Source organism: Denticeps clupeoides, chromosome 5 (assembly GCF_900700375.1).
Source record: "Denticeps clupeoides chromosome 5, fDenClu1.1, whole genome shotgun sequence".
NCBI lineage: Eukaryota > Metazoa > Chordata > Actinopteri > Clupeiformes > Denticipitidae > Denticeps > Denticeps clupeoides.
In genome coordinates this window covers 23451848-23475197 of record NC_041711.1, presented here as the reverse complement: position 1 = coordinate 23475197, position 23350 = coordinate 23451848, and the positions used below count along the sequence as shown (strand labels likewise).

The following is a 23350-nucleotide window of genomic DNA, read 5'->3' as shown; positions in this document are numbered from 1 at the left end:
TGCAGGCCGCTGGTCAATAATGTCACCCACAATTTTTGCATCACGTCCCAGTTTGGGTGTGTTTTGTTGCCTCACTCATCTTTTGTTCATTAGGTGTTCATTTGCAGTCTAGCACACGTCCTTGTCTCAATAATAAAACTCATTTTTGTGTTGGGAACACACAACATAATTAGGTACAAAAGTGTGGTATTCCTGCGATAAATGTGTGAAAAATGTACGACTTGTATTCCCATGCTGAACGCCTCATCTGCTGTTGTGTTGTTGGAGCCCATTTTGTACTCCGTTTGCCTGTGACCCACTAATAAATCTCCTCAGTGTGGTTCTTAAAAAACACACACCCACCCATCCCTCTGGAATTTCTTTACTACAAGACCAGACAGGTCTCAGGGCCTGAGCATATTCCTGCCTTAGATAATTAATTTGCCCGTCTTGTACATAGACAGGTTTACCCTATTTTTACTACTATGCTGGGTTACTACTTATTTTCATTTTTAATGTACCAAGAGACAGCAGCAAAGTCTGATTATTCTATATCTAGAGGTAAGTGAAGTAATTGAACAAAAATGAAAGGAACACACAGAACAAATAATTTTTTGAGGCATAACCAGTAAATGTCTACCTTAAATAAATGCTGATTAGGCTATTTTGCTTATCTGACACATTCCTGGTACAAATCAGTTCATAACATTTCGCAGTTAGGGAGCAAAATGTTTTCAGAATAACTGAGCGTCAGGTTATTTCATGTTTGCTTACATCACAAACGTCTTGTTGGAAATTTTAAATTCAGATTTCTACCTGGAGGGACTTTGGCGTTTGCTTGACCTTGACCTTGCTTGAATGTACTTGTGCTCTAAAATTGAATAATGCAATGTGATGTGCAGACACGGTTTTGTCTTTAGGTATTTTCCTCAGATGTGGAATCTCTGTCCGCCTTTCATTGTGTTGCTATTCTGCTTTTTTTTTCTCAACACCATTGTCTTTAAGCAACTTTATATTCACAACAGAAACCTGCCTATGGCTAGACTGGTACATTTCATCCCGGCAAGAACCTGAAGTATTTATTTAAACACTGAGCAAAGAAGAAGATCTTACTAGAGCAAATAATAAAGCCGTCTGAGGAGCAGAGTGACAGGTGATGCCGTGATGTTTTTGCATGAAGGGGAACATTCATTTTCCAAATGGCTCATGCTGAAGGTCACCTTGTAGAAAACCCAAGTCTTTATCGCTATAGCCTGGGTTTCTTGCATTTCAGTAGGCATAGAAACAAAGTAGTATTTGTATAATGTAATACATAAATCTAAACATTGAGGATGATAAGTATTTTTAGTCAGAGGGCACATGAACAGTATAATAATCAATTAAATCAGTCCAGCATGCAAGATGAACAAATGACTTCTCTAAACACTATCGGTCACATCACAATGTCACACCCATGATGTCATGTGTTTTCATCCTGCGTTCCTTTGTCTTTCAACCTGTGAAAGCAGTGCAGCCGTGTGTTATGAGGGCTCGACCTTGAGGATGAATCAGCAGCCCATGGAACGGGTCTGGTTATAAAGTGAATTATGCAGCAATATTGCATTATGTCTGTATGCCGTTCTTCCATAATGCATAAAATCATCTGTATCTCACAACAGCCATGGGTCATTCTCACTTCTCAGCCTTCTCCAGTTCCTTTTTAATTACGTGCATTTATGTATTTGGCCACAAAATTGAACAAGTCTGTCATTTATATATATGCTTTTCAGAACATTTTCCATCCAGGAAACACCCTGCCATGGAATAATCTCATTGATTCATGAAGGTGTGAATTTGTCTCCTCTCAGACATGTGACATCTGTGAATTTTCGTCCCGTCACGGAAGATTCTCTAATTTTCCCTGCTCCAGTCAAGCCAAATGGTGAGCACAGACTTATTTTTTAAAGAAACTAATTTGCATTTGGTATAATGGAATGGGGTCAGATTCACAAGTACATCCAAATGGATGGAGTTGTCCAGTTTATTGATGAGGGGGACAGATGGAGAGGGGGCAGAAAAAAATCAGCAAATTTGGCGCAGACCTCTGGGCTGGCATCTGCTATTCTTAATCTGATGTCCAGGTCTCGTTGATAAAAACAGAGGCAAGGACAAGTAGGAAGTTACAGATCTTTTAGACAGCCACAATAGGTGAATTTGTCTGGGTGGAGTTTTAGAGATGGACAAGGAAAATTCTGACTGCACCTTTTCTGTTTTATTTGCCTTTGCACTTCACAGAGTAAATTTCTTTGTACAATTTTGAATGGTCTTTATATTCAGTCTTTTTGCATGTTGTTTGTACTTGACCTTGTTCAAGGGCCGTCAGCAGATATCAAAGGCGAGATCTCTGTTACAGTCATCTCTGGTACATGTCCGCTTCAAGACCAAACATTCAGAAAGGTTATCAGCATTTGAATTATTTTAATATCATTTATATAGTGCTGCATGAGTCACTTCAATATTTTTGTGTTTTCATAACCATGGTGGCTCTCTGAAAAAAAAAATGACACCTTCCTGATTCTGACTGGTTATTAATCTATCAAAGAGTTCTCTGACACTTAAGCAACGTTCAAGAGGAGAGGAGATTAAAGACTTCAGACTGAATGTGATTATCACAAATGATGAGTAATTACTGAACATATCCTTCTCCTGCATGTGCAGAATCTGTCCAGTGATTGGGGAGAGGGTATTATTACAGAAATGTAATTAAGGAATCTCCTTCTGCACCATAGTGGCCTGCATAATAATTTTCTTACTGTTTGTGGAGGATCACAGAGAAATAAAAAAAAAAAAAATATATATATATATATTAATAAATAAACAAATCAACGTCTCTATTGCATCCGTTATTGTACTTTGGTTGTACTTCCCTCCTCTTCTTCGGATTTTCTGCCGGATCCTGTTTATATTCATCAACCTTAATGAATCGAATACATAATTAATAATTGAATCAGGTTCATATATTTTTAATGTACGCATACCATTGGAATGGGAGTTTTGTGGTTGAATGTGTTTTGTTGTTTTGAGAGCTTCTTAATTGAGTTTCTACTGATTGTAATCTAGGCGGGAGCTCTCTGCAGACAGATCATCTATTATGAACGACCATGTCTGAAGTGACCCCGTGGAGGATTCGAACAGTTAAACCTCAGATCCATTACAATGCACATCACGTGTAAGCTGCCTACACCAAAGATGGGAAAGTCATTGTCTGTGTCTCCGTAGGTCCAGGACACCCGCTATTTCTGAACAGCTGTTGTCTGAGAGCTGGAGGCGGCGCAGTGACACCCTGTCAGCTCCTTCACCCTAAACCCCCCTCCTGCATGTAAAACAGACCGCCTTCCTTCCTGGGCTTTCTCACTCCATCATATTCACCATATTGTCTCTTTTTATCTTATGAGTTATCTTTCACATTGCTAGAGAAAATGTCACTTTCCCAAATATTTACATTCTAATCATTCATGTTTAGCAGCATATCACAGTAACACATAAAACCTATTACATCCTTACATTGTGCATGTGTTTCCAGGGGAAAAATGGCTTCAGTTTTGTTCATATTGTTTATGAGACTATTACAGCAACAAACAACCATCCAAATAAATGAATTTTGCCAGTGCAGTGGAAATGGATGTGAAAGGTGTCATTTATACCACCTCTAAGAGCTCTGCTCCATCAAGACCATTACAAAGCATGTCTGGTGACACCCAGACATCAATATTACAGATTATTGCAACCTTTCCATGTTGGAGACACTCAAGCTTAATGTGTCAATTGGAAAACAAATGATGTAATTATCTAATTAATACTATGAACATGAGCTAAAAGGGGTTATACACAACATTACCATATTAAATGTCCATGCACTCAGCCTTTATATTTATAAAGAAAAGCATAATATCTAAAAATATATGATTCTATAATCATATATATTTCCATCAATATTGATTCTATATTGTTAGAATATAGTTCATGTATCAAGTATGTATTTGAAAAAAAGTGACAAAACAATTACTTAAGGACTATACATCCTCAAGTACTGTGCCTCAAGACTGACCCCAATATGTACATAATTTAGAGATTTAGGCATTGATGCCTACATCATCCTCTATCAAACATCAGCTTGATCAGCTTGAGATCCTGCTACCTCAGGGGATGGGTTAAATGCAGAGACCACATTTCACTTTGTGCACTGGGTGCTGTGCTGTGTCACATGTGACAATTAATCAATTTCAATATGACTGAGGCAGACTGATTTTTGAAAAGAAACAACTACAGATCTACCAATCTACCTGAAAGTGACCGTGATTGTTTTTGTCATTGTGATAAACAGCAGGTACAGCACACAATGAAATGTGTCCTCTGCATTTAACCCCTCACCATTTGCGAGAAGTGGGCAGCCATAGATAATAACACTAGATGTTGCATTCAGCCTCGGACATTTGTAACGAAACAAGAGAATAAAAATCACTTCTCAAATTTGTCAGTTTATGGTCCTTTCATTCTGTACGCCACCTTGGACTTTGACAAAGCAAGATGCATTCGCTCCTATAGACGGCCACATGTGCTGTGCTGTTTCACAACAGAAGAACATGTTCTTAATACTAGTTAGTATTAGTTAAAGAAACGGGGACAGGCTTGATTCTTTTGGTTTCCAAGTGTATTTTGAGGTCAATCTGAATCTGGCGACAATAAACTTCAAAAGAAACATTAAAGATTATTTGTTGTGTTCGAGCTTTCGGGAAGATGTTTAGTTGCTGATCACCGATAGAAGTTCGGAATTGTACCCTGTAAACCAGCCACTGGGGATGGCCTTGGCGGTGTATTTCTTGGTCCTGCACCCGGGGAGATGGGGAGGACGGCGGACAAACCTCAGCCGCGGCGACCTCTAACGGGAGGAAGAGGACGTGGCATCCAAACATGTAATGTTATGTAAATGTTTAAAACACTCTTTGCTCTTCGGTCCTTTTTAATTTACACATGAGTAAGGTATAATGGCTGATTGTATGTTACAAACGCATTTTTTTATCAAAGTAAATTCACCAAAACCTGGGGACTTTTACTTTAGAATGAATACCGCTCGTCACCCGGAAGTAAACCGAAACTACCAGCGCGCATTGTTTTGGTTCTCATGCGTGGCGTTAGGTTGATATAATGCCGAAGATCGAAGATGATGGTGAGTGATGATTGTAATTGGCTTGGGTCGCATTTGTCTACCTAGGAAATTTATTTTCAGACGGTGGCTTGGCTCGGCAGACAGCCCGGTTGGATGGAAGCCTGTTGGCTAGCACGGCCTTTGCTCTGTTGGCTGTTTTAAAGACTTTTGTGCGTGCTGGTGGTTCAGCCAGTGTTACCTGGAATCAGTGGGATAGGTTTGCATTTTACATTTACGGCATTTATCAGACGCCCTTATCCAGAGCGACTTACATTCATTAGATACAGGACAGTTAAGTGTCTTGCTCAGGGACACAATGGTAGTAAGTGGGATTTGAACCTGGGTCTTCTGGTTCATAGGCGAGTGTGTTACCCACTAGGCTACTACCACCAGTCTGACATGTCGATCCTCGCAAGTTCGTGGAACGCCCTGTCCAGACAGGCGTGCAACCTCGGATTACACAAACAAGACACACTCCAATAGTAACAAGGATGATTGGGTTAGTTCTGACCATTGCTATTTCATTCCCCCCCACATATATAGATAATGCTGGCAGTGACAAGGACATCTCTTCTATTATGGGATTCTCTGGATTTGGTAAGAGAGTTTAACTTTTCTCTCGGAGAAGGGACTATCGTGTGGCAGACGTTTACGAGTAATGTTGATGTAGGAAAGAAGGCCCGAACGTTCGACCTAGACGCCATATTTGAACAGACCCGGAGAACAGCCATTGAGAGGAGCCGACAGGTTTTGGGTTAGTAACAGGATCTATTCTGCTCTCTCAAATTCCATATTTTAAAACAAGGAAAAAAAGGCTTTGTGTTCATCTCATAGAGGAGCAACAGAAAGAAGAGACCCATGGGGAACTGGCTACAAGCTCACGGACAGCCAGTTTCTCTAAAGCCTCTTCATCCAGGTACAGCATCCAGTTTGTGTTCAGGACAAACTTGCTGTGAATGGTATACTGTAATGTGTTCATCTGTGTGTGTGTGTGTGGGCATTTGTGTAACTAGGAACCCAGTGGAGAGTGGCAGTGATGACAGTGACTCTGATTCAGACTCTGAGCCAAGAATAGGTCCCCTGCTGCCCCCTGGGCCGACTGCAGGAGGTGAAGAGGTTGATGTAGGGCCTCCTCTTCCTCCAGGATATGGAAAGAGCACCGCTGATGATGATGATGAGGATGAGGAAATGCAGGATGAAGATGATGAAGTAAGCCTTAAGTGATTGTCATTGGGCCCATTTATCAGAAGGTTGCCGGCTCGAATCCCGATCCGCCAAGGTGCCACTTAGCAAAGCACCGTCCCTACACACTGCTCCCTGGGTCCCAGTCATGGCTGCCCACCAAAGGTGATGGGTTGAAAGCAGTGGCAGCTTGGCGGCTCAGTATTTGAACCAGCAACCTTCTAATTACGGGTCTACTTCCTTACCCGCTGGGCCACCATTAACCCTCTTTTATGATTGTTCAACAATTTAAGATAAGATAAGATAAACCTTTATTAGTCCCACAAGTGGGAAATTGCACTTGTCACGGCAGAAAGTGGACAGAAGCAGAAGGTAATAGCAGCAAAAACAGAGGTAATAGCGTCACAAAAAATAACATAAATATGTATCTGTATTTGATCCAAATCCAGGCCTTGTTTTCCTAGATAATTTAGTTTCAATATGACTGACTGGCCTTACATGCATCACACCTGATGCTGGACATTCATGTGCACCTTTGCTCCTCAGGTCTGCACACTCTCCACATTGACTTCCTGGTGCAATGCCCAGTTCATATTTACAACACCAGGGGGCAGCAGAACCTCCACATTGAACTGTTAATTCCTGACCGGTTTTTTGTCTGTCTGTAAATGATTTGGATGATTCTTAAAATTGTGTATTTTTTCCACATTAAAGAGAAGTCTTCTACTAAGTTCTACTGATGCAGGTTTTAACATTACGTTCACTGCATCTGTGACAAATTTGATTGAAATTTGCTGCCAAAATCATTTTTTATGCAGCTGTATTCAACCAAGTGTAAGTGATTAGTTGTCACATGTGACACAGCACAGCACACAGTGGTCTCTGCATTTAACCCATCCCCAACAGTGTCTGAGTACTGTGGCACCTTGGCAGTTCCGGTTTCGAATCGGTGACCTTTCAATTACGGGTCTGTTTCCTTACCCGCTAGGCCGACCTGTCTGTATATTGCTGTTTAACCACGTGGTTGTTGCCGTGTGCCTGGTTCAGAGATGCTGTAAATGTCTCTGTGGCCTTGCTGATGGAGTACAGAGCCCCTGCTTTCCCAGGAAATAGTGTTTTAGGGCCACTGAGGACCTTTGTGATATATTGGGTTGAGCAATTCCGCCTGCTGCACCCATTCCTCTCATCTCCTCACATTCATGTCTCTCTCTCTGTAGCACTTTACCTCTGAGCAGTTAAAATAACTGCAACAGATGCAGATGTCAGCGAGCCCTATAGTCAAGCAATATATCTCATATTTACATTTACTAGTGTGTTATTATTCTCCTTCACTCAGAATCCTGTGAAGAGAATTCCAGACACACATGAGATCACGCTTCAGCATGGGACAAAAACAGTGAGTCTCCGCTCTTCCCCTCTCCTCTCCTTTTCTCAGTGGAACAAGTATCAATGCTGCCCTGTTTGATATGCACGCAGATGATTCACCAGTACTGTTTAATTGCTTCGTTGACAATACGTATATTTTTGTGCTTGAACAGGTATCTGCCTTGGGCCTAGATCCATCTGGAGCTCGTCTGGTCACAGGCAGCTATGACTTCTCCATTAGATTTTGGGACTTTGCAGGAATGGATGCTGCTCTGCAGGCATTTCGATCACTGCAGCCATGTGAATGGTGAGTTCCGTAGCGTCCCTTGTTCTCTGTGGGTCCTCGTAATAAATAAATGTATCCAGATACAGGTGGTGTGTGTGTATATATTTAGAGTTGGTGCTTTTGGTTTTAGTAGATTAGGATGATGTCTTGCAGTATTAGAAGCCAATGGTCTGGGTTTGAGTGGGTCTTCCAGAGGCCAAAATGTCACGGCACATTAACACAGTCAGGGGTGCCCTCCCCTCACTGAGCAAAGGCCAATATTTGGATAAGGACATATGGTGCACAGTGGCATTTGAGCTGTGTCTCCTGTCCTCATTGAAACTGTACAAACTGTGCTACAGATAGACTGCTGAAATGCATGTTTCTGTGATAAAAAGTTTTTTGATGATTGAGGCTAATATACATGTGTCTGTCTGTGTGAATATTTTCAAAATGCTATAAAAGAGAGTGCATGGGGATTGTTCACTAATGTCCATTAAGTCAAGTGATATCTCATGAGTTACATAAATAAACTGATTGAAAAATATTTCTGTCACCCACTTTTTTTTTTTTTTTTTTTAAACCAAGCTTAAAATGTAAGGACTTCCTCATTCTGTGACTATGCAAACCTTCTTCCTTTGCAATACAGCACACATCCAAAGTGAGAGCAAGCGATAATGCCAGATATAACAATTGTCCAAAAATGGTCTCTCACACAAAACTTCCAGAACCATCTAATAAGTACTTAACACACGTATCAACGTTTGGCAACACTGAGAGCAAGATCCGGTCTCCTGCCTCTTGTTTCTGTCATTGTAGTAAAACTTGTCCATACATTTTACATTTACGGCATTTATCAGACGCCCTTATCCAGAGCAACTTACAATCACTAGTTACAGGGACAGTCCCCCCCCCGGAGCAACTCGGGGTTAAGTGTCTTGCTCAGGGACACAATGGTAGTAAGTGGGATTTGAACCTGGGTCTTCTGGTTCATAGGCGAGTGTGTTACCCACTAGGCTACTACCACCCTCAGGTTCACAGTGCTGTTAATGGACACCACAAACATGATTTCCGTTATAGACATTACTGACCACATCTGTTACCAATCCAAACACACAGATAGGTCATCAGCACTTGTATGAAAGAATTCTGATTGGCAAACTTATCTCACCTCCTAACACCACCAGATTTATGTTATGGCCGAGTACAGTGCCTGCCGTTGTGCCTGCACTGTAGACTTATGTAGATTGAATTTTCAGCACCCGACGCCTGTGTTCCCTTGAAATGACATTCATTGCAAACTGGACTGGGTTCAGTCTCTGTTGGCTGAAATTCAGACCTGTCCCTCTGGGTAATGTGAACAATCTATTGCTAATTTGCCATCATTTAACTCTGATTACCTGATCAAAGTTACTGAGATTTTTGTCTCACTGTGTTATTGTTGGCAGATATGAGACATATTGTCTTTATTGGGCAAAATAAGCGTTCATTTGCTCAACCATCTGTATTGCCGTGATGGAACATTAATCTTAACTGACCTGCTGGGGTAGAATTCATCCTTTGAATATCCATCTGAATGCATTGGCGCAGTGATTCTTTCATCTTGCAGGTTTAAACTTTTTTCCTCCCCCTGATCTGTCAGCCACCAGATCAAGTCTCTGCAGTATAGCAACACTGGAGACGTCATCTTGGTGGTGGCGGGAAACTCCCAGGCTAAGGTGCTGGACCGAGATGGATTCCAGGTGATGGAGTGTATCAAGGGAGACCAGTATATTGTGGACATGGCCAATACAAAGGTATGCGCTTCATGCTAGTTTCATATAGACTAATTTGTACCTCATGGTTGCTTATTTCTTTCACCGATTACTCAGTGTAGTGGTTCTTGTGATTGGGAAGTATAGTATTTTCTTTGTGTTATGAATCTTCTACTAAGGTGAGCAGTGAGCAGCAATGAAGGCCACCCGGGGAGCAGTGTCTGGGAACGTGCTTTGCTCAGTGGCACCTTGGCAGTTCGGGATTCGAACTAGGCCGCCACTGCCCCAGTTTTAGCCAAAAAATAGAAAAAAATTAATAATGTTTCTTGAATGCAATACAACTGAACAAGAAAGTGTCTAATCCATATTACATAAAAAAGAAAATAAAGCCTCTCTAATTTAGGAAAGGCTCAACAGTCAAAACAGGCTATAAGAAAAAATCCATAGCAGATGTTCTCAGACCTTTGCTTGTTTGGTGTTAGGTTGCCTGGTTGAATTGATCATGTAAACAGCAGCTCGTCATGTTGGGGTTGAAATCATGCAAATTATGACTATGATATACCTGCCATTGTTTATGTACGTTTTTTCTTTCTCCCCAGATCTATATTGTATTGCAATATCATTAGTCTTTGGTTTTGGATCTTGGATCTGTTCTTCATCCACCTGTACCCAGTTTTCATCCTATTCTGATCCGTTTTTGTTTGTCCCCCATAGTGAAGCTCAGCAAACTGTATGAAGGTTCATCTGAAGTGATCTGGGCCTTGTTTGTTTGCAGCATCTGGACCTTTGAGCATTGTCTGCTCTGTGACTTTAAATAACGTGTGTTGTAAACCAGCTTCAATCAAACTTTCTGCTTCACTTTAAGGGCTTCCATTCTCTCAGCAACAATTCTTCAGAATCCCAGCGATCGTCTAATTGGCTTCAGGGTTAATTAAAGTGAATTGAGCGGAATTTCTCTTAAAGGCCGTTCTGGCTAATGTGCTGTATCCGCATGCTATGTCTTACACACCCATGTACACTCAGGGATTGACGATGATCTCTTCCCGTCTTGTGTTTGTAAGTTCACGTCCTCTCCTTAGGCGGCTCTGCGTGTTTCCACATAGCGTTGTCTGTTTCTCTTTAGACATTGACAATTTAGCATCTCACACACGGTCCCGAATCAGATGTGCATTCCTGTGGCCGTTTCCAGTTGAAGCTCAATCGCTGCGAACGTGGATGTTTATTTTCTGCGGCATTTCTACTCACATGGGAACAATTTGTCTTACAAGCCATTAGTGATACAGTTACCTCTGAGCCACCTCTGAACCACCGAGGACTCTAATTAGGAGTGTCTAGCGCATATTATCATCTTCTGTCATCATAACACATGGCTATTTTCATACCTTGGCAGAGTTCTCTTTTGGAGATGAAGGACTAAAGCATAAGATTCCCCAGAAGCACCACGGTCCCCTACATCTTCATCAGTGTTTTCCTTTGTGGTTGCTTTATAATAAAATAAAAGAGGTCTTTGGGAGTTTTTGATATTGATTGTAATATGGTTAAGAGTTGAACACAGGTATGCTATTTTGTCAGCACAGCTACCAGCAACAGAGCAGTGATTTGCAGAGATTTCTTAGATTTGCAGTTACCTGGCTTTTCTATTTAGATATTAATGGTACTTGTTGCAGAACTGTTACTGCCTGATTTTTTTTTTTTTTTTTTACATTTTATGAATTCTGTGTAGGGTCACACTGCCATGCTGAATGGAGGATGTTGGCACCCGAAGATTAAAGAAGAGTTTCTTACCTGCTCTAATGATGGGTGAGTTAAAATTCTACTGCCAGCCCAAACTGTTTTTTTTTTTAATGTCTCATTCTGAAATATGCGTTAAAAATATGATTTATTGGCCATGTTTTATTTACCACATGCTAGGGGTGGGACGATACAGGTAACTCACGATTCAATTCTGTGGCGATATGTGGCCCACGATAATGATAATATCACGATTGGCGATATCTACGATATTCAGTATATCGTAATTTCATCAACGGTATATGTGACTGAAAAAGAAGAATAAGGAAATAATAAGGAAATCTTATGCATTTATTAATGTCAATATTTCCAACTTTGTGCAAGGAAATATGCATTTGCCTATTAACTCACTGCCTCCTGGTCTTAAATGTAAACACTGTACAGCTAGACAGATAAAAGTGCATGAACATTAATTAACATGTGTAAACCATGACACTGAAACGTCAGTAGTAAGTTACTGTAACTTACTTGATTTGCCCTCATCATCACCTCAGAGTAGTTTGCATAGTCTTTACCCAGTGCCTTTCTGTCGACTGTCTCGTAAAACACTTTAGAGTGGAAACTAGAGGGTGGGTCTTTGATTTGTTTTTTATTTTCCGCCATTCTCTGTGCTTCTTCTCTGTTGTTAGTTAACAGCACCCCCCGCAAACAGAGTGGTAGATATTGGGTAGTGACAGTGACACTGACAACACTGACAAATTAATCATTTTGTGTTGTAATAAAATATCAATATTGGCCGTTAGTGTATCGATTATTTATTGCGACAGAGAGCACAACAATATATTGCAATATCGAGTTCTTTTCCCACCCCTACCACATGCACACTGAATTTTTATTACGGAATGCATTCATGTCTTAGCTGAGGTCTGTAAAAAAGAATCATCCTTTGTCTTGGATCCCAACGTTTTGCTTTACATGCTCTCTTTCCAGTTTGCTATGTGTTTTATTTCCCTCCCCACACACCTGCAGCCCCAAAGCTGCAGTGGAGCTGCTTCACAGAGCAGATAAACGTTGCAGAAATGTCATAGCAAAAACAGTTGCTGCCCATGATCATTTTTTTCCAAGCACCTTTAGGGCCATTGTTGTTTTGTTGGTAACACACACTGTTAGCGTTGGTGCAATTCGTGATTACTATAACAGCCCCTGACATGGAGAAGTGCAGAAACCGAACACCGTCATTGTTATCTGAAACGTCCGCCAGAAAACAACAGCGAGGGAACGGTTGACTGTGCATCCATATGTGCTGCGCTTTTCGTCCCATTTCCTTTTTTTGTTTCTGGAAATCATCCCATGGCACGTTTTTGGCCTTTCCAAATGAATGGGGAGCCGTAGGGGCCCAAGTGCATGCAGATGTTTGCTGTGCCGAAGTGGGCCTGCAAGGCCGAGGGCACTGGCACCATTAGCCAACGTTATGGATCCTCACTTTCCAAGTGCAGTCACACGTTTACTGCCACATGCTGAGAGAAGTGAGTGAGCGGGTCAAGAAGCTCCACTACTATCACAGCCGTTGTGGCGAATGAAGACAACAGTCCAGCGAAACCGAATGGGTTCCGCAGCTCCTCTCATGACTTGGGGGGTGGGGGGTCTTTGGCTGAACAGGTCCCTGGAGAGGGATGAAGAGCGTGTTTGTAGGCTGATCCTTGAGCTGGGCCTCTGGGTCAGCCATGTGAGTGTTGCCCCCGAGGTCAGTCCTCAGATCACTGGGGCTGTGTTACAGAATGGGAACTTTGGTGTGCGTGCCTGCGTGTGCGGTGCCTCACGGCTGCATTTTTGCTCCTGCCTTTTCTTTTTTTTTTCGCAGGACAGTCGTCACTCCTCGCTCTCAGCTCTCAGCTCGAGCTCCATTTTTTTGTCCCACAGTATGTACCCATCCGGGCTTTAGAGCAGGAAAGCTCCACCGCTTGGACTCTTATGCTGGGTGGTCCTGAAATGGTCGAAATGAAGAGTAGTCATGCAGATGGCATTGATATCCCAGCTGCCTTACATGGGTCAGTTGTGAAGAAACTGAACAAGGGGCTTACAATTGCATACTTCGTAACAAATCCAGTGTGTTTTCTGAATTTATAATCCTGTCTCTTTGAGTGGACCCCTTGAGGTCTATCCTCACGGCTCTCTTCCAGGAACGTGCGCTGAGAGCCAAGTGTGTGATCAGAAGTAGTTTACAGTAAAATTCACAATGACAACAAAGTCACGTGCTGCTGGTCTTGTCATTTTTCTGGCTGTTGCTTTGAGCTGGCTTGGAGGAAAACACATGAGCCTGTGGGAAGGCTTGTTCATCCACCCTTTGGAGCGCAGAACAACTATGAGGGAAAATATGAAACATGGTGGTGCCATCCAACATTTGTTAGATTGACATACAGTGGTGATTTAAAAGTTTACGAACCAATTACATTGTCTTCTAGCGACCTAAGCTACCTGCAGGGAAGCCACTTTTTTACAGTCTATATAAACATGACTTAAAATATCATCAGACTTTCTTAGGTCAGATTACCAAGTTCCCAAGTCAATCTATAATTATTCGTCAATTTGAATAAAATTATTGATTATTATTTATTGTGTAAACCTTTATGATTGGCAGTGGTCTTTTTTTTTGATTGTGGTCTTTCAATGGGATGACCATCCCAGGATGGGAGTATCAGTTCAGAGCTGCCCTGTTTAATGCAAGAACGGGGCTCTATCATAGTCTCAAATTCGAAGTATCAAATGTTTGTGAAAACTATTTAAACATACTGGAGGATCATTGCCATTATTTCCCTCCTTGGGTCATAATGTGTACATCTGGAAAATTGTACAGGGTTGAAAATTTGTCACTCTTCATTGTGTCTGCAGAATGCAGTGTGGACTGCAGTGCATGCAGCATCTTATTTATGTGGCCATGTTGACATCATGCCAGCAACATTTTAGAATTTTTCAGTGTTACTATTCGTTGCAGTCAGAAAGCTGATTAGGTCTGCAGTTCATTATGGATGTCCCTGAGACTTCAACAAAACCAGGATGAAACCTTTCAGTTTCAAGTTTGTCGTCTGCAACTGTGTTTTCCAACAAATGCAAAAAAAAATTTGTGCCATAAACTACTTAGTTTGTGGGTGTTTTTTTTTTTTTTTCAGTTCTACAACCTTTTACCACACTTCTTCTCTCCTCTCCAAGAATTCCATGGTTTTGGAGGTGATGGTTATGAAATTGGGAGACGGTCCCTGAATGAGGCGCTGACGGAGTGGCATAAACTTTAGCTTGGCAGACTCTGTGTGTGTGATGGAGTTGATGATTTGTGCTGGAGTGAGCAGCGGCCCAATCCGACCCCACACTGGAGAGAGAGACGCCGTATCATGAGTCCGTCTGTGGAAGTGGCCCAGCCTCTGAACTGCAGTATGTTTCTCATGCTCTACTGGCTGTGTCAGAATGTACTTCCAACAGCACTCTTTAGTGCGGTTCCGTTGTGGTCTCAAACTGGGGAAAAAAGTTCTTAAATGAGCTCTAGATAGATAAATGTGTCACCCTGTGTGGCTCTGTGTTTGCTGTAAAATGATGACATGAGTTTTATCTAAAAAGATGGAAATAAACACAATGTTTGTGTTTGTGACATTGCTTGGGATTCCAGTCATTTTGCTTGGGGTTTATCAGACATTAGATGTGTTTGCGAATGGCAGAATGCTTGAAATAAAGCATGTTTGGTTCCTTAGCGGATATGGTCCTGAGATGTTGGTGATGTCAGCTGAAGGCCTGTGAACAAGTTGTATTATGAGTAAGGAAACTAGATGGAAATGGTGGAGGAAGTGAGGAGACATCATGAGGGCGCTATGAGCTTCCCCCAACTGTCTTTGTAATACATTTAGTACACTTTTAGTTCATATATTTGGTGTGGCAGTTAACAACCTGACCTCACACCTCCAAGGTTGTGAGGTCTAATCCCATCTCGGACCTTCTGTATGCAGAACTCTCATGCTGTCCCTGTGTTGGCATGACTTTCATTAAGGTTCCCTCCCCGCCATCAAAACGCATGCACACTAGGTGAATTGTCTACACTGAATTGTCCGTAGGTGTGGGGGTGTGTGGTGGGCTGGCACCCGTTCTTGGGTAAATCCCAGTTCTGCTCCCAGTCTCCTGAGATGGGTTCCAGCAGCCACGAGTAGGACTACGTGATTATGGGAAGTAATTGAGTTCAGTCAATACACACTTGATGTTACACTAGTGAGCACTGCTCCTTCGCCAGTCAGAAACATGACATGGACAGACTCCCTTTCTGTTCTGAAGAAATATACTTTTTTTTTATTATTATTCTTATTATTATAAGAATGTAAATAAGAATGTTTAAAGAGTTGCCATTTTCTGTCCAACCGAGCCTTTTTACCATTTGGAGGCCTAATTAGCTTTGGTTTTGACCCTGTGGAATTAGCCTGCTTTCAGGCCCCGTGCTGTGGGGCCGTTAGAGGCCTCTGAGGAGGGTCTCTGGCCCACCCACCCTTATTTTGTTCTGACACTTTCGCTTCCTTATCTCCCGTGGTTGTTTGAATTAACCAGGCCTCGCACTCCTGTTGGCTGTTGTCCAGATGCCCAGAGCGCTGCTGTGAGTAGTGCGGCGCAGCGCAGCGGTGCTTTGATCAGCCTCCCTTTTATGCTCTTCCCCTCCTTATCCAGCCATCTGTGGAAGCGTCCCTGCTGCACCTCTACCGTGGGCAGATAGCATCTGAACGCGGGCCCCCGCCGCCAGTCCGGGTGGGTGGACGTGTGAATTGTTGCGTTAGCTTGTAAACCCCCATGCATGACTGCAGCTGTATGGCTGTCATCTTTATCGTGTTCTGTGCTCAACGTCTGGTGTGTCAACTCCGGAAGAGGGCGGCGTGTCTGCCGAGGAGAATATACTCGTTCAGAGAGCATCACTTAATTCTGGGCTTTTTTTTTTTTTTCCACTCCCATTTTTCTGTTCCGGCTTTTAGACATCTGGCCACCAAGACCAGTTGCACTCAGCATGCAGTAAACTGCTGTGTGTCGGAGGATGAGGCTGTGGTGAATTGAATTACTCCCCTCTGTCCCTGCCTCGCTGTTTTTGTGAAAGGTGACGCCGCCTTCAAGGGTTCAACTGGATCCTGAATAAACAGAGACCTCTCTGTGGCAGCAGGTGTGACCCATCTGTCACCTGACAGGTCTGTAAAGTCCCTGTGTCAGGACCATGTGGATGTGAGTTCTCCAGTGCCATTGGATCCTCAAATGTAGTTTTATGGCTTTTAAATGAAATTAAATGGAGCTCATCTGCTGCATTGGTGAAGTGACATTTATCAATGACATTAAGTCATGTGATCTAGATACAGATCAGGGTGTCTGTCTCTCAGGGGTGTGTGGTCACGTCTGTCCCTGGCGGCAGGTATCTGTGTTTACGCTCCTCATGTAACCCTGTGACCCCTGCGGGTCACGGATGTTAGAGCAGCCAATGGGCTGATGGGACGTCTGGCTATGTTAAACGAGCCGAACTGACACGCGGGCACCAGGCGCCTCCATCTCCTCTCTTCTGAACAGCGTGTGTTTGGACAGGTTGATTGGTGCCGAACGTGCCCCTTACGACCCCAGTCCTGTCTGTTTCTCCAAACTCATGTATGTGAGGCGATGGCATGGCGGAGAATGTGTTGTACGTTGTGTACACTGGAAACTGTGCCGAGCGCGGTCTCAGACACCCTCGCTCCCCCCTTTCATTATCTGAGTAAAGATGCACGGGCCTGAGACATGTGTTTGCACAGCGAAGGGCATCAGTGACCCCACTTAGAACCTGTGTGCCCGCTAACGGATGTCTAAGACCTCTTCAACCTGGGTCGTCTCTCACTGTCTCTCCATCTGTCTCTACTTTGACTAGGTTTCCTGTCATTCATTTCTATATGTCCTCTCAGGCTGCTGTGACCTGAAGTGCATGCTTCCTAGCAGGAAATTTGCCCATGACCAGGGTGTCACCTACTTTGTCTCTAGCGTCAACCTGCCTTGGGAGCGACTGACATTAAATGTGTAAAATGGAGAGTAGTCCTCTGTCTATGGTCATCTCAACAGCTGTTATGTGTTAAGCAGATGTTGACGCTAAAATTGGAATTTCATGCAAACTTCAAGTACGCCTGTCACACTGATCTAGTATTCTCTCAATTTTATTACCCCGCGTTGAATACATACTTGGCCGATATGTAATGTTTAGTAATATTTCCTAGCCTATAGATCGCTATTTAAACTATTATATCACTAAAATTGTGGGGAAAATGACTGCTGCATTTATCATTTTAGCTGGACTCGTGCCAGCGTACTGTTTTTATTGTGTTTTTGAGCAATGCGTCATTTGTGTGAAAATCTTTAGCACCAGAAAGAGCTTGGCACAAATGGCTACATGACATGTGTTTTGTGTTTTCTCTCAGGACTGTGCGTACGTGGGACCTGAGCTCTGAGAAGAAGCACAAGGACGTGTTCAAGCCCCGATCTCTGCAGGGTAAACGGGTCACGCCCACCTGCTGTACCTACAGCAGGGACGGCAAACTTATTGCCGCCGGCTGTCAAGATGGAACCATCCAGATCTGGGACAGGAACCTTAGTGTGAGTCATTGTCTTTTCAGCACTTCCTCGAGGAATGCCGTCTTTAGTTTGTTGGAGGTGGGAGGGGGGGGGGCGCTCTCCAGTTAGCAGATAAACAATCTGACAGGCCTGGTGTAAAATGTGGAGACTGTGATTTACTGATGTACCGTAGGTGGGCCGGTTTGAGAGAAAGCGGGTGGGTGCCAGAGGGGCAATAAAATGGTGCTGGTCAGCCTCATCTCAGCCATGTGGAAAAGAGCCTGGCCATAGGCTGACTGTCAGAGCCAAGAGGTCAAAATTCAGGAGGTCAGCGAGACTAACCAGGTCAGGGCCGTACCATTTAGTGAAGGTGGGAAAAATGCCTGTACAGCAGAGCTTTAGATATATTGTGCTTTCTGCTGTCAGGGTTGTTCCGCCAGATTGTTTGTGGTGTTCTGGGGTCAGACGCTGGTCCGCCGTGTGAAAGATGCAATGTGCCCCTAAGAATGCAAAAACATCCAGTGACGTAACAGCCCTCTTGTCATGATTGAGTGTCTTTGCTTAGGAAACTGGAAGGACTAATTATTCTTGTTGTACTTTTCCACTATTAGTTAATTCCAGCAATTAAATAATCAAAGCACGCGCACCATTCCCCTGACTCACGGGTCCTACTTGGTTGTATATTTTGGCCATGACTGTCGCCCCCCCCCCCCTTCTCCCCCCAAAGGCAGACTTGAGCGATGTTATTCGGACTCTGTGGTAGGTCCTGTAACGTTTTAGGGATGAAGCAATGACTACCTGCACACCTGTTCCTCAGGTGGTCACTGTGAGTCGGAACAGACCGCCTGGCGGGGAGCCGCCCTGAGACCACGGTCATGCGCCGTGTCCGGGGTCTGCAGGAAATTGCGCCATGACGCATCTCGGAGGAATGACACTCAATCCCTCAGTCACAGCAGATGAAGTGCCGCCCAGCCCTACCCTCTTCCTTCTACACATTCCTGGCCATTGTTTTCATGGATTGGGAAAGACTGAAAGGGGCTTCTCAGGGTTGAGTTGATCTCTCAGCTCCACTCTGTCGCTCCAAGTTCATTTCCTCACTGCTGTGACCATTTCCAGATTTTGTGAGGTTTCTCTCTCTCTTTTTCTTCCCCTCTCCAAGAACTTTTAAGTCTTGAAGACAGTAAATTCAACATGACAGGCCCATGAAGTTGCTGTTGGTCTTGTGTATTGACACACCTATGCAAGGAAACACAGCGGCTTTAATCTGGCCGTCAAGAACAATTGTCGTCACTGAGAGACCTGCACTGTTTGATGTGGTTGTAATTGGTAGCAGGTCTGTGTGGTACTGGACTGCAGACTCACTGCTCCATTTAGAAAAGGGGTGGATGCTTCTTGATTAAATTTTAAAAATCACATTTTTATTGCTTAAAGTCAATATCACACCTTACTTGGTGGTATTTTTTTCTAATACTAACCTTTCACCTTATTTTTTACAATCGTCATTATGAACTCTACACAATAGGATATCGTATAATACTTATTTATGTACCTGCGTACCTCTAACTTGAAAAGGATAATGTCATGTAAATGATAATGTCAAACCCCATGATGATTGGATTGGGGGCCAGCTCATCTTTACTACCTGACGTCGTGTTAATATTTGCTGCTGAATCAAAGCTTAACCTGCGCGGTTATTGTAACTACGCCGCTAAATTTGGCCTAGTTTAATAATTCATATGCTGGGCAGGCTCTTCTTGATTTTCCTTAAAGTGTCACTCCAACCTGGTTCAGCTGCTTCACCTCTTGGTGTATTTATATAAAAGGGACTTAAAAGCTTAACATTTATATTCTGCAGAACCCTGTGATATTTGGTGATAAGTTACATCTGTTTAGATTGCAGACACTGTCCCCATGCGTCCCACTTTTCAGACAGTCTGGAGCTTGTCCAGGACAAAATGGCATGCGGAGCTGAAAGGTTTCAGGCTGATCCATTATTATGCTGAGTTTGCTGTAGTGACTTATGTCTGATGCAGTAACATGACAGAATATGTCAAATATTCTGTCTCTACACTTTTGAGCTCTTGTTTACTTGGAGATGAGACAAATGTTCTACTGTAGCACATGGCCATGGCAGGTATTAATGTGTGAGTCTTCTGTAACGGTCTTTATTACACACTGGCAGAGGGAATCGGGCCCCCAGCATGTCTGAGCTGGTGACTGAATGGAAAGACATCATTCACTGGGCGAAGCCAGACCGCAGCAACCGTTGTCGAGAGATCACCTAAAAGAAACTAAATTTATTAGAGCTTATTCTCACAGACTAAATATTTAGCCATTTTACAGCCAGCTCCTGTAGCGTTCAGGCTGGCTGATCTTCAGGCTTGATCCATCTTTTGAAATCGGTCTTGACTGGAACATTCTTCCATTTCTCTGGTTTTGGGTAGATGTTGACTGTTAAGTCATCAGTTGTCACACATGGTCACACACATCATCTCTTACTTTAAGATTTCACCTCTCACCATCAGATCACATGACTGTCATGATATGCACAACATTCATATGCTGTGCCATGTTCATTCAAATCTATGTAGGAGTGAGTCCAAACTGAATGTAATACTCAAAGAGAAACCTGCATGTGGGGAAAGCGAAGCCCAAAAGCCAAGATCTCTTCTGATGGAAGATAGTTTGGACCATTGCTACATACTAGAACTGATACTTGAAACCTTTTCACCCCTCCCTTAGGTTTTTCTTAAGCAACGATCCAAACAACTGCATTTGATCCCATTCTAGCATACAGAATGGCCGCACAGGCATCAGGAAACCTGCAATATCGCGTTAATGTTTTCATAACGACAATAGTTTCTTTTGACAGTAGAGTTCAGCTGACCCATGCTGTGTTGAAAACGTTAGTCGATTATATCATCCTCTGTCCTGTCCATTACTCATGAGCAGATAAAGTACAGAGACAGCAATGATCTGTCTGCTGACCTTGGACTTCAGCTGTAGTGGAGTGATTGAGGAGGACAGGGCGCTGCTTATGGGGCCGATTGATCTTTAGATAGTTTCTTTGTAGACGGCACTGATTGAGTTAGTCAGTCCTGTGATTCATACTCTTTCGTTATGTGGTTCTTCACCGATGAAGTCAGACTCTGGTGTCTGTCCAACAGGAATGGCTTCTGGAACATTGTTTGGCTTCATATCTAGAAACCATATAAAAGGTTTTTTAAACAGGCACCCAAATTGACCTCCCAAATGTTATCAGGTGCTTTAGGGCCAGTTTCGTCCTGAGAAGGAAGTTGATCCCGTCCAAGTGTTCAGCCATGGACTTCCCTGTTAATCTCAGCTTCCTGTTGAAGCTCGAAATCCAATCCAGCACTGTAGAGCAGAGCTCAGTCTCAGCACTTTCCTCCATGTGCATTACAGCAGCCTCTGCTGATCCACAGGTCATTATAGAGGCATCACACATTTTCAGCTGGTGTGCCAGTAGGTTGAGGTTACACGTGGGTTGGGTTACATCCTTGGAACAGTCTGATAAAGATCTAGTCAGTCACAAGGGTTCCTATCTGTACCTTTACATAAATATAGTGCCCACCACCTCTCTCTCCACCCACCCACCCACATACACACATTCTTTTCCTTAGGCACTTTGTGATGACCTCTGCAAAGGCATTTCTGAGCTCTTGCTGGTTGTCGGGATCAGATGGCCGAGAAGCTCGACAGCTGCTTTTATCCTTCAATTCTGATCTTCATGTGTGTTTTTTCCTCTGCGCATGCAAAGCCTGTGTGTCACACATGTGTTTGCATCAGTGCATGACACATAGATGAATGTTTGTCTGAGTATGCGCACACAATAGGCCATTAACAACTTCAGAATTTAAACATTTTGGTGGTTTCACCTGTGTATATACAGTACAGGCCAAAAGTTTGGACACTACCTCTCATTCAATGTGTTTTCTTTATTTTCATGACCATTTACATTGGTAGATTCTCACTGAAGGTATCAAAACTATGAATGAATACATGTGGAGTTATGTACTTAACAATAAAAGCTTAAATAACTGAAAAAATGTTTTATATTCTAGTTTCTTCAAAACTAGGTCAGGCTACAACACAGCCGACAGCCCTATTGGATGGCCGACAGCCCTATTGTTAATAGCATCCTGCAGCGACATGCCATCCCATCCAGTTTGTGCTTAGTTGGACGATCATTTATTTTTCAACAGGACAATGACCCCAAGCACACCTCCAGGCTGTGTAAGGGCTATTTGACCAAGAAGGAGAGTTATTGAGTGCTCCGGCAGATGACCTGGCCTCCACAGTCACCAGACCTGAACCCAAGAAGGTTTGGGGTGAGCTGGACCACAGAGTGAAGGCAAAGGGGCCTACAAGTGCTAAACACCTCTGGGAACTCCTTCAAGATTGTTGGAAAACCAATTCAGGGGACAAACTCTTGAAGCTCATCAAGAGAATGCCAAGCGTGTGCAAAGCAGTAATCAGAGCAAAGGGCGGCTATTTTTAAGAACCTAGAATATAAAACATGTTTTCAGTTATTTCACCTTTTTTTGAATGAATGAACACATGTAGAGTTTTGATGGCTTCAGAAAAGAAAACGCATTGAATGCGAAGGTCTGTCCAAACTTTTTGTACTGTATATAGTGTATATGTTGTAAACTTCTATCACTATGGGCAATAGTTGGCCTAGCAGGTAAGGAAACAGACTTGTAATTTGAAGGTTGCCGGTTCGAATCCCAAACCACCAAGGTGCCAGTGAGCAAAATACCAGAAGTCCCCGCACACTGCTCCCCAGGCACCTTTCTAGACCAGGGGGTAGTTCATAACAATGACAGATGTGCAGATCAATGCGTGTATTTGTCAGATGCCTGGGTTCATAGTGTGTTCATGTTCAGTAGAGCTGTAACATATAAAGACTGCCATCAAGTACAACTAATCAGAAAATTCAGGTGGCACAAGAGGATAAGAAAGGTGGACACTGGTATGTTCAGGAGTACCAGGATGCACGTTAAGCCAGTTGACCTTTAATTGACCCAAACAGAAACTTACTCCACACTGCTGATTGTGCGCAGGGTCCCACTGATGCCTTTTTGTTGAGGGTAGTGGGAGAAATTCCACCATCAGAATTCGCTGCTCAACTCTGCTCTAACAGAAGAGCTGAAGCGTGAAACAGTTGGTGTCTGATCTCTATCTTGAGCACTGGGTTCAGCACTCAGATCTTCAACTACAGTCAGCTACATTGCAGTTTCTGCCTCAACCCCATCTGCTGCTCCACACTACGCCTATATTGGCCCGAAATAA

General features: G+C 43.1%; 1 protein-coding gene across 1 annotated transcript in view; it reads left to right on the top strand.

Annotated features, from left to right (window-relative positions):
* Window positions 1-5081: 5081 nt before the first annotated feature.
* The window catches only part of wdr70 (WD repeat domain 70), a 32175-nt gene continuing 13906 nt past the window's right edge, over window positions 5082-23350 (top strand). The window contains exons 1-10 of the mRNA XM_028981994.1: window positions 5082-5185; window positions 5708-5761; window positions 5835-5918; window positions 5999-6080; window positions 6178-6373; window positions 7683-7742; window positions 7885-8018; window positions 9619-9772; window positions 11454-11530; window positions 17905-18079. Coding sequence (XP_028837827.1) covers window positions 5164-5185; window positions 5708-5761; window positions 5835-5918; window positions 5999-6080; window positions 6178-6373; window positions 7683-7742; window positions 7885-8018; window positions 9619-9772; window positions 11454-11530; window positions 17905-18079 — 1038 coding nt within the window. The 5' untranslated portion in view covers window positions 5082-5163. The remainder of the gene's footprint in view (window positions 5186-5707; window positions 5762-5834; window positions 5919-5998; window positions 6081-6177; window positions 6374-7682; window positions 7743-7884; window positions 8019-9618; window positions 9773-11453; window positions 11531-17904; window positions 18080-23350) is intronic.